Source organism: Rhea americana, unplaced genomic scaffold (genome assembly GCF_003343005.1).
Source record: "Rhea americana isolate MKP2758 unplaced genomic scaffold, rheAme1 scaffold_168, whole genome shotgun sequence".
Classification (NCBI taxonomy): domain Eukaryota; kingdom Metazoa; phylum Chordata; class Aves; order Rheiformes; family Rheidae; genus Rhea; species Rhea americana.
Genome location: NW_028185794.1, coordinates 496,485 through 512,691, shown reverse-complemented (window position 1 = coordinate 512,691; position 16,207 = coordinate 496,485). Strand labels below are relative to the sequence as shown.

The following is a 16,207-nucleotide window of genomic DNA, read 5'->3' as shown; positions in this document are numbered from 1 at the left end:
TTTTTTCTTCCCCCCCCCCCCCGAAGGAGCTGGCTGCTGCGCTGGCATCACTAGCACCCGCTGGGCTGGTGCAACCTCAGCCCCTTTGCAAAGCGTACAAGTTCACTGGCTGCGCTGAAGCTGCACACCAAGYGTCCTGAATCCTACTGACGCCCGTTGCTCACACCCCGTTTTGGCACCTGATTTTTTTTTGGGGGGGGAAGGCAGGGTGTCAGACCTTGGAGTAGGCAGGTTCCTGCTCCCAGCGCACCTTTCCCTGGGAGCTTGCTGATGGCAAGGGCTGGAGCTGCAGCATCATTCATGCCACCTCCACTCCTCACTCCCTTCTGCTTGCTCACACACGTTGCCCAGCTCCAGCCCCAGCAGCAGGCCTGGGCCAGACCAGTCTGCTACCAGCATGTGCAGAGAGCTCGAGCCAAGGGAGCACCTATCCCCCAGCCTACAAGGGTCCTGCCTCAGGGGATGCAGAGCCAGGGAGGCCATAGAAATGTGCTTTTCCTTGCCAAACCTCCCTTTCACAAGCCTAGCAAGGTCACCAGAGCTGCACACAGGAGCCAAACCACCAGCTAGAGGCTGGTGCAGTCTCGGTGGTAGTTCCAGCTGGGATCCTGCTTGCAGGCTCTGCCATGAGGCGGGGTGGGGAGAGGGGGCTACATGCAGCAGATACCACCCACAGATCAGAAATAAACATTTTTGATTTTCAGGAAGCTGTTTCTAAAGAAATTAAGGGACTCCAAGACCTTCGCATTGAGCTGCAATTGTYCAGCTGCGGGCAGGAGCCTAGACAGTGCCTGCTGCTATGGAATTAACAGTATTTGGTTGCTAGCAGAGGATCACATGCTGGCCCAAACTGCAGTTTATTAATCATCACTTGGGACTGGCCCAGCTCAGTGCTCCCAAGTTCCCATGGGCAGGACCTTGCAGGTTGATTAACATAACTGCTAACTTAACTGGAAGAAAGGAGCAAAGTTATTCCCACCTCTGGCAGGTTAAAGAGGGGGAAGAACTGGAGGCAGGGAAGGAGAGCTCTGGGGCAGGATCAGGGCCCAGAGCATGCAGAAATGGTGCCTTGGGAGTCACCAGCAAGCCTGCACCGGGAGTCCTGTCCCCTTCCCAGCCTGAGTCACCAGGAACAGGCATAAAGCTTCTGCCTTTCTCTTCATTGATAGTATGAATCCTAGAATGAGAAATACGTTTTCTTTAACAAGGGAATACGTTCAGGATCTCCGCTGCTTTCAACGGTCTTAGAGCAAGGATAGGAAGTAAAAGGCATCGCTGCCGAGGCAGGACCAGCACAAGCATAGAGCACGGAGCCACAYGGAGCTACGGCAGAGCTGTTCCCATCAGTACAGCTCAGTCTTCCGTTAGCCTTGTTCGCAGCTTCAGGCCTGAAAGGCACAAAGGAGGCAGGAGCAGAGAATCAGAATTTAATGCCCCCTTTGATGAAATTTGGCCATTGGCTTGGATTAGAGCCATTGGCCATTCAGCTCAGCCTGGAAGAACAGCCCTACTCCTGTCCAAATGGGCCAGCTGTGCACTTCCTTGCCGCGTCCGTGTTTGCCCTACTTTCATTCTGTTGGAGGGGAAGGAGGGAAGAGAGACACAAACTTTAAGATGATTTATTCACACAAACTTATATCCCGGCCCCACCTCTCTCCCCCAAACAAAACACACCGACCAYGACGTTTATGGAATGGCTTGGCTTCAGCTTTTAACAAAATCCTCCACAGAAAAGTGAGAGCATAACAAAGCACACAAGGACAATTCCACACGCAAGCAGCCAGGCCAGGAAGAGAGCTCACAACATGTCTCCAGGGCACAGTTTATAAATACACCCTTCTCATGTGGCATTCAAAGAAAGCCAGCCAGGTTACATCCAAATGGCATGAAAACAAGAGCACAACCTCATTCTCCAGCATTAGAAGTGGCAGGATTGAAACGCAAGCTACAGACAGCAACGCCTCCATCCCATCCATCCCTCCAGCCTCCTCCRGGAGATCCCCAGGATGGCAGAACTGTCCCACAATCCGCACAAGTGCATGTTACTAGCAGAGCTGCCTTCCACACCTGTCCCCACACACRATTCCCTTTGGATACAGCCGTTATCTCAGTGTCCAGAGATCTCTTTGGAAAGGTCAGGAAGAAGAAAAGAGGTGTGACAACAGGCAAGGGCCTGCTCCCTACCAGTCCTCGGGAAGGGACTGACTGTGTGAGCTTTTTAGGCTCTTTGGACCATCAAAGCCATCACACCACAGGTAGGTAAGGAAATGTTCCCCCAGACTAGAGGTATTGCTCCAAACACTCACTTGACCCTATATAAGCAGAGTACCATTGCAGCATTAAGGGAGGCCTACAAAAAGGCTCTTTTCCTTTTAAATAAGCAGCCCCAGCTGTGTGAAGTTAATCTGAATGCCCCTTTTATTGAATGCTGTGATAGTGCAGTGGTAACATTGAACAGAGTAAGACTGCTTAAACAAAAGCTGGAAGAGCAAGAAGTTTTTTTTTTTTTTTTTAAAAAAAAATGTTAAACCAGTTAAACAGCATCAGTTACCCCAGAGCAGAGACGCACAGGGGTTTTAATGTAGTGTTAAAAGTTAACTCAAGCACATCTCTTCCATGTGCCTAACACCCAAAACTTGCCTTATACTTAAGAGTCTGAGTGAAAATAAAAAGGTAGTCGGTCAGATGAGCACACACCACACATCAGGTGATCAGGAAAGAACCAACACTGATTTAGAAAAGTCAAGGAGTTGATACTGCATCTACTGCTGTGCTTCCCTAAACTGCCAGGCTCCCACGCATGGCCTGGGCACGAGGCACCCCTAGGCTAACACACCACACAGTTGCATGTAAAGAGCTCCTATGCCAGTTCATAAACATCTTCCATTTACTATTTGGTGATTACATGTGTGTATATATAGTTCTCTAGGCAACACATTTCAATGAGATAGTCAACTCTGAAGATACACAGGCCAATCTAACAATGAGAAATGCAGTTTCAGTCCAACAGAAGCTTGTTTTTCCCTTTCCTCAAGAAAGGAGATTTAACCCTCTCTCCCCTCAAAAGCATTTTCAGATTGAACTGAAGTCCCCTGCTGCAGCTATTCTTCATCAGAGGAAGAGTTCTGATCCAAGGGGTACACCATGAACATCACGTCCGGTCGTGACGGGACAGAGGGGTGACCAGGCCTCACGATTTCAAAGCCCAAGAAGCTGAATGTCTTCAGGAGCGGAGCTACCAAAGAGAAGGAAATTGTTACACCGTGAGGAATGTTGCTCTTTACCCTGAAAGTCGTTAGCCTCAAAGTACAAGGGCACTAAACATGCCTGTGAGCTAGCAGCACATCCAGAACTTCCTGCACAAGAAGAAACCACTTAACACAGTCGTCTTCAACAAGACATCTYGTCTCTTCCTGCATTCATTGCAGTTGCTCCTAGGTGTAAAGGGGATTTGAACCTCTATAGAAGATGAGGTTGCTCTGTGTTTATTTTGTGACATCTGTTCCATCCCTTCTAAGTAACAGCCACACTTGTCATCTACTTGCACCAGCTGCCCAGCTGCACTTGGTCAGGATGCCTGTAGCTACCTCACAGCATACTGAAGGTTTCATTTCATACTCAATGGGCTGCCCCCAGAGGCAGCAAACAAGGAATCTACTTATTCAGGGACTCAACAGAGATTTCCTGTCTCTGTAAGAAGAACCTGGAGCTCAGACTGGAAACCTCAGACAGTTCAACACAGCTTGGTGCATCCTCCCAGGAAAACCATCCACAGACTCTGGGTCATGCACAGAACAAATTCACAGTGGGGTACATCCAGAAGCTCCAYCTCATCTGACTGAGACAAGATGCATTATAAATTAACCGGATGCACAGCCCCTTGTTATTAAGTGCTCACTCTCCTGTGACCTATGTAAGTTACTCTGGTACAGTATCTAATCTCTACAGCACCCACTGCTGATTAACTTCAAGCCAATGAACTGTCACACAGAGGAGCTCCTATATACTAATATTTTTCCTCCATTTGAAGGTAATTCTTGATACTGTAACATGGAATGGTATTTTCCCAGGTTCAGTGCAATTCAGCTCTAACAGCACCACTCTTGAGAAAAGACAGTGCAGTTYGTGAAGTAGCAGAGTAAAATTAGAATTAAGAAAAGGTTTGAATTACTCCAACCATAGCAATTGCTTGGTTACTAGCATGCATCTAGTAAAATTTAAAAATGACGCCTCCATASCTTGGTACCTTGCCACAAATCTCTTCAAACTTCCGTGCTCTAATCGCTTACCCATTACATCTATCTTTAGATACTAATGCAGCCCCCTTAAGCCRTAAGCATGTAGTCAGGGTCAGGATTACCTGTAAGTCTAGGAAGGGCAAAAGTGCTGGAGGATCTTTTTTTTTTTTTAAAAAAAAAAAAAAAAAAAAAGCAGATGAGCTGGAAGTGTTTAGTTCTCAGCTCATAACCTCTCCCCAGTCTCTCCTTCCAAATCACACGAGCCTGATGCCAAAAGGATACCTCCACTCAATACCCAAGAAGGAATATTAACTGATTTCTGGCCAAGAAAATATCCCAAATTACTCAAGAACAGTTTTCCTCACAAGAGTTCTAGTAACAATTTAACTGCAGGACAGCAAAGCAAGCCCAGCTAGAGAATCTAAGTATTTCCTTTCCTTTAATCCCAAGAAAGGACTTCTCTGGATAAATTATTTCCTCTGTGGGAAACATTTTCTAACATGTTAAAAAAACCCAATAATAATGCAGGTCACGATTGCTTTGGTAGGAATCTTACTGTGAAGCCTTACCTTGGGATCATCAAGATTTTTGCACAGATTTAGTAGTGTCATTTTAGTTCTAGGGAGAAAACCTCACAGTGGGAGTGCTCACCTCTATCTTCTCTGCTTTTTCTGAAGCAAATAAAGACGTAGTTTACTTTCATTTTTTCTTCAGCAAATTCCAGCAGTGCTGATAACCTGCCAAGGAGGAGGAAGACAAAAGAACATCAGCTATAGGAAGTCCTGTCCTGAGGAAGCCACTGGGCACTATCAACTGTTTGGATGTTTTAAGGCAGAAAGATTACTTGTTTACAGACCCAAATCCCATCTTACAGAAACAATGGATGCTGAAACAATGGACTTCCTGCTTTGTYATCCAGCCCTGCAAAACTAAGCCATCCTCACACAAAATCACGGAGCAAGTCCATGTCCTTGGTTGTCTGCACGCCAGCACGCACAAACACCCATCCCTATGAGCCAGTGATTTCATGCAGAAGTCTTCATATGGGCAAAGCTAAAGATTGCAGCTCTTCGGTAGCCAGACCACATTCCCTCCTCTGGTAACACACACTAAAGGATCTGTAAGCTTTGTAYTTGGTATTCCATGAAAAAGAGGGCTAGTGCCAGGCAGAAGAGAAAAGAAAAACATCACCGAAGAAGCATGTGCACAGGCAGAGCTGTCTGGGGACATACCATCTGCACGGCACAGCTAAAAAGCACACCATGAATCCAAGCTTCCTTTCCAGCAAAAGTGTTTCTGCCACCTCTTCACGGAAGCAGAGCTGCATTAGCCCCTATCTGTGCCCCCAGGATCAGCGTGGCATAGTTGTCTCTGTCACTGCTGACCTTACAAGCATTTAGGATGCACACTGCTACAGCAGTGACGAACAGGACTTCAATCGAGATCTAATTAAACAGCAGTCAGCGAGACTGGAGCGCACCAAGGGAGATTAAATTTGCAAGGATTTTGTTAATATGATAATGAACTATTTTAATTATAGCCTCTACTAGGCTGTTTTACCTAGCTAAAAATAGTCTTACAAAATTATGCTTTAAGTCACAATGACATGGGTGTGTAAATACCCTCATAGGAGAATCTGCTCCTATGAGAGCAGGCGCTTGGAAAGCTAGAGGATTTGTGGGCTGACTGCAGAAAGCACACAAAACGTTTATGGATTCAGATTCAAATAAGACAAGGGTGAGACAGCAGGACTACTGGCACTCCCTGAAGGTATCCAATGAGATTTTTTTCCTAATAAGCTTGTGTCATGTAATATGATGTTTATTTCAACATTTAAGAGGACTTCAGAAAGTCCTGCACAGGACTCCACTAATGCCACATCTATACTACAGTGCTCCCTGCCAGCAGGGATCTCTGGCAAAGTAGGAAGTAGCTGCTCTGGAAGCTGCATTTACACTAACTTCTCAGAGCTGAGCTGTCTGGACAAAACACTACCRTCTTCTGCCAACAGAGAAAAATCAGGCTCTGGCACAGCCAAAAGCCCGCGTGGCAGTGGTCCAGGAGCAGATCCACCTACTGATGAGAAGTAGCACATCAACATAATGGAGTCTTTCCCTGAAAGAGGGAAAAAATACTTGCCAAAATAACTTTGCCAAGTGGCCAATAGAACGAAATTGGAGAAAGGCTTGTAGATTTTGCACATCCAAGCATGCAAAGAATCCATTCCACTCATTCATCACTTATTTCTCATTAGCATAAGAAAACAGTCTGAAAACAGTAGTCTGTCTTAAATGATCATCTAGAGGAAAAAAAAAATATATGGAGAACCAAAAGGAGGAGGACACTTCTTTGAAAAGGACAGAGTAATGAAGTACTTTAGATATACAGGCCAAGAACAGAGGTGCCATACATACAGCCTGCCTGTTCCCCCGACCATCATTTGYTATGTGCAAGCAAAACATTGCTCCCTGAGGAGCTGCGGACACAGCTCTGAGATCCTGGACTTACCCTTCTTTGCTTCCATCAGCTAATAATCCATCAGGGATTTCCACAAAGAGGCTCTGATTAGATAGCACTGCATCCCAGGAGGAGGTCTTCACCTCTGTAACCTTGTACTGGAAGTGGACAATATGAGGCTTCCCTTCGTGCACTGGGACATCTTGGTTAACAGTGATCTTCTCGTCCTGCACATTGCAGAAGAGCAGAGGGAAGAGAAAAAGCTCACAAAATGTGCTATAGCATTTTAGTGCCCTTAATGCCAGGTAACAAGCCCTATGAGTGCGAGCCTGGTACAAAGGAAAAAAAAAAAGAAAAGTTTTACAGCAGTATGCTAATAGAGGTGAACTTCAAAATGGACCTTAAATGCACTAGGTGCAAAACACATGTTGAACAGGAGTCTTCCCACTGTGCTATTACTGGGTATTATAAGGGCTTTTGTTGTTCGTTTTTTTAAATATAATCAAAGAACAGATTTAAGATTCCCAGACAGGCTTTTAACCCCACTACTCACACTTTGATTTAGAAGCAAGTGTCCTAAAACACTAGCCAGACAATTCTAAAAACTGTTCCTTATTAAGGTTTGTTGGGTTAAGTGCCAGAAGCTGGGAGGACTCAAAAGAACTATCCCACAAAATTATACACCAAAAGTTAAGAGACTGTGCTTAAGCGAGCAAAGAGATTTTCAAAGGCATTTTCAATGGAAATCCCCTGCTGAAAAGCTGAGGTAAGCCTTACAGCCTGAACTGTATCCAGAATTTCAGTCTGTCACTAAAATCATCAGCAGGGGACCTGCCATAGCTCAAGAAGGTATGCACAATCAGATGCAAGAGCTGCACTCTGAACACTTTTAAGGGGTTAAGAGCCATTTTTCTAAACTATATGCATTTTCCAGAATACCTTGCTTTTATCCTAGTCTAACACATTCAAAGAAGAGTGAAAAAGTAAAATTCTAACAGCTAGGGGAATGTAACTAAAGAGATCCAAATGCAAACTAAAATGGTATTATAACCTTATTGAGAAGAGTATTATACTTTTCCCTTCCCCCTTCTCTGGCTCAGGGACACACTACACACAGCACAGTGAGTACTCAGACCTCAGAGCAATTTTTAGCCATGTTTTCCAGTTCAAGTGAAAACAGTCTTACATATTTACATTATATTAAATTTCTGGGTAGTGGAAGTCCACTCATTCACCACAAGTCCCAGCCATATCTTTGAAGAACAGTTCATGAACTACCCTTCAAAGAATACAACTCCAACCAACAAGTTGGAATAGTATCTGCTGCTGTAGTCTGACCAGTTTGGCTGCACTGCCCCTCCCTCTCCCCACATTCTTTAAGAGATGACCACAAATTGCTTTCCTAGATTTTACAACCAAATGGTATGGCAAATGTTTTGTCTCCTGATGTAAGGGACAAAAAATACATAGCACAGAGAATTCCGAAGTAGACAGAAGTTATACAGATTTGAAGACTGACTAGGTGTTTTCCAGAGACCACAAGCATAAACATCCTTCTCTTAATACTGCTCTAACTAGAATGGCAAGCATGCCATTCTGCTCTGAATTCTGCCTAGCAGTTCCTAAAAAATGGTTAAACTCTATTCCTTCTCCTGGCAATTTTTGTAGACAGTTGGCTTCCCCAATAATGATTTCCATGCTTCACTGCAAAAAAATACCAATGAAATAAAGAAATTCCTTAGACTCTTGAGGTAAAATATTAACTGTAGGGGACACTAAGTTGTTCCTCCTCTACTTAGGTACTGACAAAAGCCAGTTTTGTTCCTGTATCGTACGAAAGGACAGCCTGGACAAACTCCATGCTCCTCTCTCCTTAACAGTTTCAACAGGTGAGATGGGAACTGCTATACTCCACATCGSTCATTAGACGAGTGGCATCTAATGGGCATTTGTTTTTACTGTGCAGGAAGTACCTCCATTTCAGGAAAGATCTTCCTCTCAAGTAAGAATCTGTTTTATCATGGTGGTTAATTCAGCAACTCATTATGAACTTYGATCTGCTGATGATCACCATGTATCATTGGACTGACAACACAAGCAGCAGTGACACTGCTGCAAAACAATACCATCACACCAGAACAGCTTTAAATGCATTGCAATTAGGTATAAACACGTCTTCAGACATAAAGCCTACAGGCAAAAAGTACAGCACGAAAGCTTAGTCCAGTTTGGACCTGTCACGAAGTAATATTTCTCCTCACGAGCACAAGATGTGGGGTACAAATACATTAGCAGCCAATGCACTGTCACTCTTTGAAGCACACATTTCCTTTTAGGTGTTTTAAACTACTAAGGCATAAGCATCACTGAAAGACCAGTGGTTCAGTCAAAACATATTTCTGAACATTTCCAGGCTCTCAAGTCTGTGGTCCCTGCATTTTAATTCCTATGATCATGTGTATTAAAACAGGTCCCTTTTGGCTTGACARTTGTGACAAGAAAGAAGCCATTAAATACCTTAATGTTGGAGAAAAAGTTACTTTTCATGTAAATCTGGAACCGCCTGTCTTTGGCAACTTGTGCTTAAAGCACACCAAGCTTAGCATAGTCTTGCTGAAAAAATTCTTCATGGCTGTGCCCGCTRTCTGGATTTATTATAGTCTTAAGCCTATTTATTAAATAATTTATATTAAAAWTTACTTATTAAATTTCTTAGTGATTAAAAACTGTAACTGCTGCTCAAGAAGAGGTTAAATCACACTGTGGCCAATAAGGCCAGAACTGAGGCAGTGGCAAAAGATGTATCTGAGCACAAGGAATGCTCTGCGCCACAGGAGTGTATTAAAAAAAATGCACACACAGAAGGGGGCTATGCAGATCTCTTACTGGTGACTTTATAGGACCCTTTTACATTTGTTTTTACTGTGCAGAGAGTGCCTCCATTTCCAAAGAGATCTTGCTCTCAAGCAAGAAAAGCTCACAGATGTTTCTTTTCTTATACTTCACAAAAACAGGGCTAGGAAGCTGAGAAGAGCAGGCAGGGATTGACACATTGGAGGGGGAGGCACACATGCATTTGTGTAGAAAGACTGGCAGAAGCCTGAATTAGGAGGGGAAAAGCTTTCAGTGTCTTCCAGCTTAGCCCTTCTGTCAGCAGCAGTTATATACTTTCAAGGACTTTCCCATGCACCCAAAGCTAGCAAGGTTTTTCACTTAAAAAAACCCTAATGCAACAGCCTACTGTTCCAAAGGGAGCATAACTGCATGGATTAACAGAACCAGTTCTCCCGGTTCTTTGGGAGTTAAGTTTACACAGCCTATCTTGGGAAGCTGATTTTATTTTTTTTTTATTTCTGTGCATTAAAATAGAGTTAGCAAGATCCTGAGAAGAGAAGCTGTTCCTGTGAATCAGCAGCCCAGAATTCTTTGGAATGTGCTCAAAGCAAAATCCTATTTATGCAACAAATGTTCAGTTTTAGTTCACCCCTGCACAATCCCCCTGCCACACTATCAGAGCCAAAAAAACTCACCAAGCTGTCTTTTATACATAACTGCCTAAATCATCAGCTCTCAGCCTTGGGCTCCATTTCAGTCAATCTTAGCCTCAAGGACCAGCTTCCACTCAGTAACAATTCATTGCGCACAAGATTTTCCAATTCAGTTATATTCCTCAGATGTCCTGAGGAGGACAGGAGGGACACCCCTACATGTTGGCAGCAGAAGTAGAAAGGATGTTATGATCTACTATAGCCAAGCGACTCTAGAAACTCATGTATGCAGCCTAGTGTTGGCGTGCGCTACACCTGCAGACTCCTGCCAAGTTTGCTAGCCAGAGCACGTACTTCARTTCAAAGCCCATGCTGGCTGCACAGCACCAACTCTGACCACTATTTCATTCCCAGCTCTACAGTGAAGCCCCCTTGATAAAGRGCTGCACATTAAGTCTCGTAACACACAACATAACAAAAACTACAGGGAGCCTCAAATGCTTAATTTATAACGCTGTAGTATACAAGTACTGTGCTGTATACTCTGAAGGAGGCAGGCTCGTACAGAAAGGTCATCTTGCGAACTAGAACAGCTCACAGAGCTGAAAAAAGTACTTAAGCTTTTGGATCCAGATGTTTTTGCAGGTCATACTGAAGCACGCTGGTTGAAAAGCCCAGCCTGCCCTAGCACCACTAGCATAAGCAGGCTGCTGGCGGTGGGGTGGGGTGAGCCTCAAAGGGAGTCTCAGATTCTCAGAGAAAGTCCCAGTAACATACGCCCAAGGTTATAGTTTTAACTACTCGCATCACAAACTCCATAATTAAATGAACTATGTTTGGGAAGAGGCTGATTCTCTGACAGCTTCTTGCAGCAAACTAGGTCCCACCAGCAATAAACTCTGCAAAGAATTACATTCTGACTTCTGGGATGCATCTATCTAGACATCTCCTCCACAAGCAGCAACCCCTGCCTGTACACCAGCGCCAAGAGCTTCTGTGCTAATGGAAGGCCATACTGAAGTCAAATGTTTCAAAGCTTCCAAACTGCGATTCTTTCCAACAGCATCTCCTCTGCATTGAGCCTGTCTTCTGCTCTTGATCTTGTCCACTGTGTGCACAATGCTTGATAAAGACAAGTCTGCAAGAGTTAAAGTTGGAGGTTCCTCCATTTCTCGTTGCTGTATCCCTTTGGGGTGAGAAAGAATAAGTCCTGAGCCCTTTCATGAAGCTACTTCCATCTCTCCTTTGTGTGAAAGGAAGTCAGCTATACTGTGTGCTGCATCTCAGAAGACAGCTGTTTCTAAGCATTTCATACCCCTTTAACCTCTCTGAAAATTCAGCTCAGCAGCATTAAGATGATGTTACATTATTCCAAAAGTGTTAAGAGGCTACACAGTGCAGAGAGATTGACATTTATATAACTACTTATTGTAGTCACAAGGTAAGCAGGTGGGGCACATGCTAAAAGCTCACTAAGCTGGCACTAAAGAAAACTTCTCTGACAACAGACAAAAGCAACATTGGTCTCTGATTCTCTCAAGCATTTCAGGAGGAGTCTTTCGTAACTGTGACCTGAAAAGGCCTGTATCTTTTTAACATATAAAGTCTGGATGCCTCCCACAGTATAATTAAAATCAAGTCAAACACCTATGAYAACACTTGTCAGAACAGTCAAATTTGCAAGCTTAGCAATAAATGTAGACTACCTCCTCTGATAGGTCTTTATTCCCTGGCTTGTGGAAAGCAGCCCCTATCCCAGAAGGCAGCCAGATGTGTGCTGCTACAATATAACACAGAAAAGTTGTGGAAGTGCCAATTGCTCTAGCAAAAGGAATAGCCAATTCTCCTGATCCGAAAGCTAAAAGGAAAGACCCCTAAAATACAGAAGGCCATAGAATGAGAGGTACAGATATATTTATCCCTAAAGAAATCTGCAGAGACAAATGTTTTATTAGCTTCTCTCATCCTAAGCACACATTCTAAAAAATATTCCAATTAGAGATGGATGGTAGCCTCTCCCCTTTTCTGAAGTCAGGAGAGCTATTCTGTATATCAGGCAGTTCCTAGGTCCTGACAGCTTTGTCTTCCGGACCAGGCCACAGGAAGCAGCTTATCAACCATTTACTCCTCAGCATTTCACCTTTCTGCTTCCCACTTCCTCTTTTTGCAGGACCCTTACGTTGCTTCATGTGTTGATAATGTTGGCTCTGCACACAACAGCAGAAGCAGACCTCTGGGAATGGGCCGAGTCAATTATCTGTTGCGGACCTTTGAGAAAAGGTCTCTCGTTTCTCAATAAGCAGGTGATCTTTAGACAAAGACCTGTGTGCAGCTCAGTGATATGCCAACAAGATCGCTGAAATTTCCCTATTTATTACTTTAAAATAGTTTATATTTATCCCCAACAGACCACAAAAGGAAGCAAACATGGCAGTTCATTATGCTGAGTATTAGATCATTCTCACCTTATATATCAGAGCTGAAAGAGAAGGATCCCTGCTACCCCCTCGCCCACCGGGGATCTTCGACAGTGGGTGAGGGGCATCAGGAGCACCACAGAGGCCCTGGAACAATGTGCCTGCAGCACTGCAGCTGGGGACAGTTACTCAAAGGTAAAATACTACTGCAAGAAAAAGAGAAAGCACAAGGTTACATTAGCAGGATCAAGTTTCGGATGCTACAACTCCTCATTACAACTCAAAAACATTTGTATTCCTGCTCCTCCACTGCACATCAGAGGCAGCTATCAAGCCTTTTAGTGTCTGCACATCTATATTAAAAACACTTACAGCCCAAGCTTTGTTGTATCAGAAAACGGTAGTGTTTTGTTTGAAACAGAGGAGGGGCTTTGTAGTGAAGAACTGAGAGAGTGCTGAGCAACCTCATGCTAATAAGGGACACCTGGAAGACTGCCAGCAGCAGATGGCTGGAAACGCATGACCAGATGAGCACACATTTTCTATAGACAAATATCTACAAATAGATCAACAGGATCCAGAAGGAGGAGGTTTAAATTTCACATTTTCAGAATGAGGAGTGAAAGGGCTGGTTCTTCAAATATCTTGAACATACTACATAACATCTGAATTGACATTTTCACATGCAAATGAAGTGTCATTCAAGCGTCCTTCAGCCCAACCCTGCATCTTACAAGTTCACCCCATAGACTTTGCCCCAAGATCTACTGTTAAGAACTTGACACAAGAAAAAAGTTTTCCTTATAGTTTGTACATTTGCTTGGATCTCCTACACAAAGCTGATCAGGATGGCTTTGAATGAAGGCTTCAGTACATACTCCAGCTTTTAGGAAGTCCATGAAAGCAAATTATTTTACTTCCGGAGCATTGCTTCCTTTATTAGTACCACAAAAAACTTTTTGCTGAGGCACAGCATAGCAGCAGTAGTCCTCTAACAAAGCCTGCAAAAGCAAGGCAAAGAAAACACTATTCCTATTACAGAACACATCAGCACAAAGCTAGGTAAACACCTTTTCCATAACTTCCCTGAAAATCAAGGGGACTGCGAGGGTTTTCAGCAAGCAGAGTCAGTGAGGAACAAGCCTAAGTATCCACAACTTACTGTCTGCCCGTCCTAAAACTTTTCATGAGAGCTGTTTCCAAGATAATGTTTTTCACTCCAATCCTCCTTTTGTTCTGCCCCCTCCATGAGCAAGACAGCCTTAAGTATCAAAAGATTAAGTACTGAGCCACAATCAAAATCTCTTGAACCTCCTCTACAGTATGCTGGAACATAAACCAATAGTCTGCAAACGAACTACTGAAACATTTACAAATGCCAAAGAATAACTTCAAAATGCAATTAAAACCCAGACAGAATACTTAAATGCTAAGATCTTGGCTACCCATCTCATACTGAAATAATCTTTCTACAGGAAGCACAAATATATCTTCCTCCACATATTTCCTCCTCCTCCAGGTTTGCTAGACAGAGTTCTTCGGTGGTGTTCCCATGTGGCCATGGCCTACAGCGGACTCTGCTTGTAGAAAGGACTGCTTCAAACACGTTAGGAAAAGATATTAAGCAGTTGTATGAAGATGTCTCAGGGCAAAATCCTTTATACACATGTTCAGTTGTGTTTTGTATTAATACAGTCCTTCCTCACGACATCACTGGGGCTATCAATGGACTAGTGTGCATTCAGTAGTAGTGGATGTGGAGAGGCATGACAAAGCACTTTGCTGTGCAGTTCCCCACCCCCAGAAAGCTGTTGGCAGCTTTGTTATTCCTTTCCCTCTTCCCTCACCCCACAGTCAACAATGTACTATTGATAGCTCTCTCCAACTTGTGGCCAATGCATCAAGATGCTGGATAATGAAGTGTAGTTGTGTGTGGGGAAAAAAAAAAAAAGCAGTAGTTTTCATGCAAAGCAGTTCAAGACACTTCCCAGTTTTCCTTCCTCTGGCACATGCAGAAGTCAAAACAGAAGACCCCTTCAACCGCAAGCTCAACCSTTCTTGCAACACTGGGGCTTTGCTAGTCTCCAAAGCCTGGCCCAGAGCTGCACATTACTTCTATCCTCCCACAAAACTGCACAGCTACTGCCAGCCAGGGGCCTAAAACCAGCACACTGGGCTTATGTAGGGGCAGTACCATAAGGCAACACAAAGTAGGCAAATTAGAAAAGCATTTGCTTCTTCCAGATGCACATTAGCAGCACTGGAAAGAACTTCACACAAGTGTCAAGCTCCAACCATCTGAGGAGGTCTTATCCCTTGCTGTGTCTCCTACATGTACGCAAGCAGTCYATCACAATTCTGATCTGCAAGATCCATCTATAGTTTAAAATTAGGATTATCCTCCAATCTGCTCTGGCCTCTGCCCTCTTTGGAGGAGCTGCTTTCCTTCAGCCAAGCAGCTTAGTTTAAAATAAAATGATTTTAGATCACCAAGGTCCTTTCATTAAAGGATTTCCCAAGCAAAAACTTCTTGACTAACTCCCATCTAAGCGAGTGCTGTTACCAAGTAGACATTTTTAGCCGGTTGGCATAATTTCAACCTGTAAACTCTTGGTCATTTCAGCTCTGTCCCCTACCCCTAGGAAGTGCAAAGTTAATTGTTTTGAGCCTAATTACAACTGCTCTTCAGTATACCTACAAATCCTTCACACTCAAAGCTCCAAGCCAGGGCTGCTTTTAATCCATGACAACTATCAGTAACTTTGGGTCCGGAAAACTATAGTTTGGGGTTTTTTTTCTTTTCCTCTCTCCTTCCTTTTCTCTGAATGCTTGTGCCAGATGGAGAGATCTGCAAGCTCCCATGACACTATGGAAATAAACTTTTCTTTCTTTTTTTTTTTTTTAACCAGGCTCTGAAAAAGCAGCTGAACATAGCCCAAATTAAAAAGTTACTATGCAGTCTGCCACTGCAAGACATATAGTAAGGAAGCTTCTTTGAGGAGTAACTAGTATGTAATAATCTCAAGAATACAGCAGAGTTCAAGTCTCTGCTCTACACAGAACAGCCAAGAAACAAGGCCGTCTTACACACATTCACCAGGCTCTTATCTACACCGTTTGATAGAGACTCAGGAAATGACACTTTTTGGACTGTAAACTAGGGACAGACAGATATAACTTGGTCAGTGGAGGGGAGGGGGGAGGAAGGAGAACAAAACAAAAACATTTATTGAGAATACCAGTGAGCAAGTTCAGGACTGTTGAAAACCAACCTGCCGGGAAAATTACTGGATCTTTTCGTTACGGATGCTCGGAAATTGCTTTCCTTCGGAGGACGGAAAGCCTTCACGGGGTTAAGTACTTACTAGCAAAAGGTGCTCAGACACTCGCGAGGTGCACTCCCCCTCCTCCCCCGAGGGGATGACACCCCCCTGCCCGGGTCTACCAGTGACAGAGCTGCTCCCAGCCGCTTCCCCCCACCCCGTCTCCGTCCTAATTCAGGTACGACAACAGGCTCGTAGAAGGSAGCCGCCCTGAGACGCCCCAAATCCGGGGTTGGTGGGGGAGGAGGTCTGAGGTAGCGGGCAGCGAAGCGACCCCCGGGGGG

The 16,207-nt window shown here is 44.1% G+C and overlaps 1 protein-coding gene across 1 annotated transcript; it reads right to left on the bottom strand.

The window, feature by feature from the left end:
* Positions 1–1,685: 1,685 nt before the first annotated feature.
* On the bottom strand, positions 1,686–12,832 carry OAZ2 (ornithine decarboxylase antizyme 2; the record flags this gene model as incomplete). The annotated part of the gene is given in 5 exon segments (XM_085300698.1): positions 1,686–3,235; positions 4,890–4,975; positions 6,747–6,922; positions 12,649–12,729; positions 12,731–12,832. Coding segments are annotated over 5 exon segments (579 nt in total), but the record flags the coding sequence as incomplete, so codon positions are not given.
* Between the last annotated feature and the right edge of the window lie 3,375 nt (positions 12,833–16,207).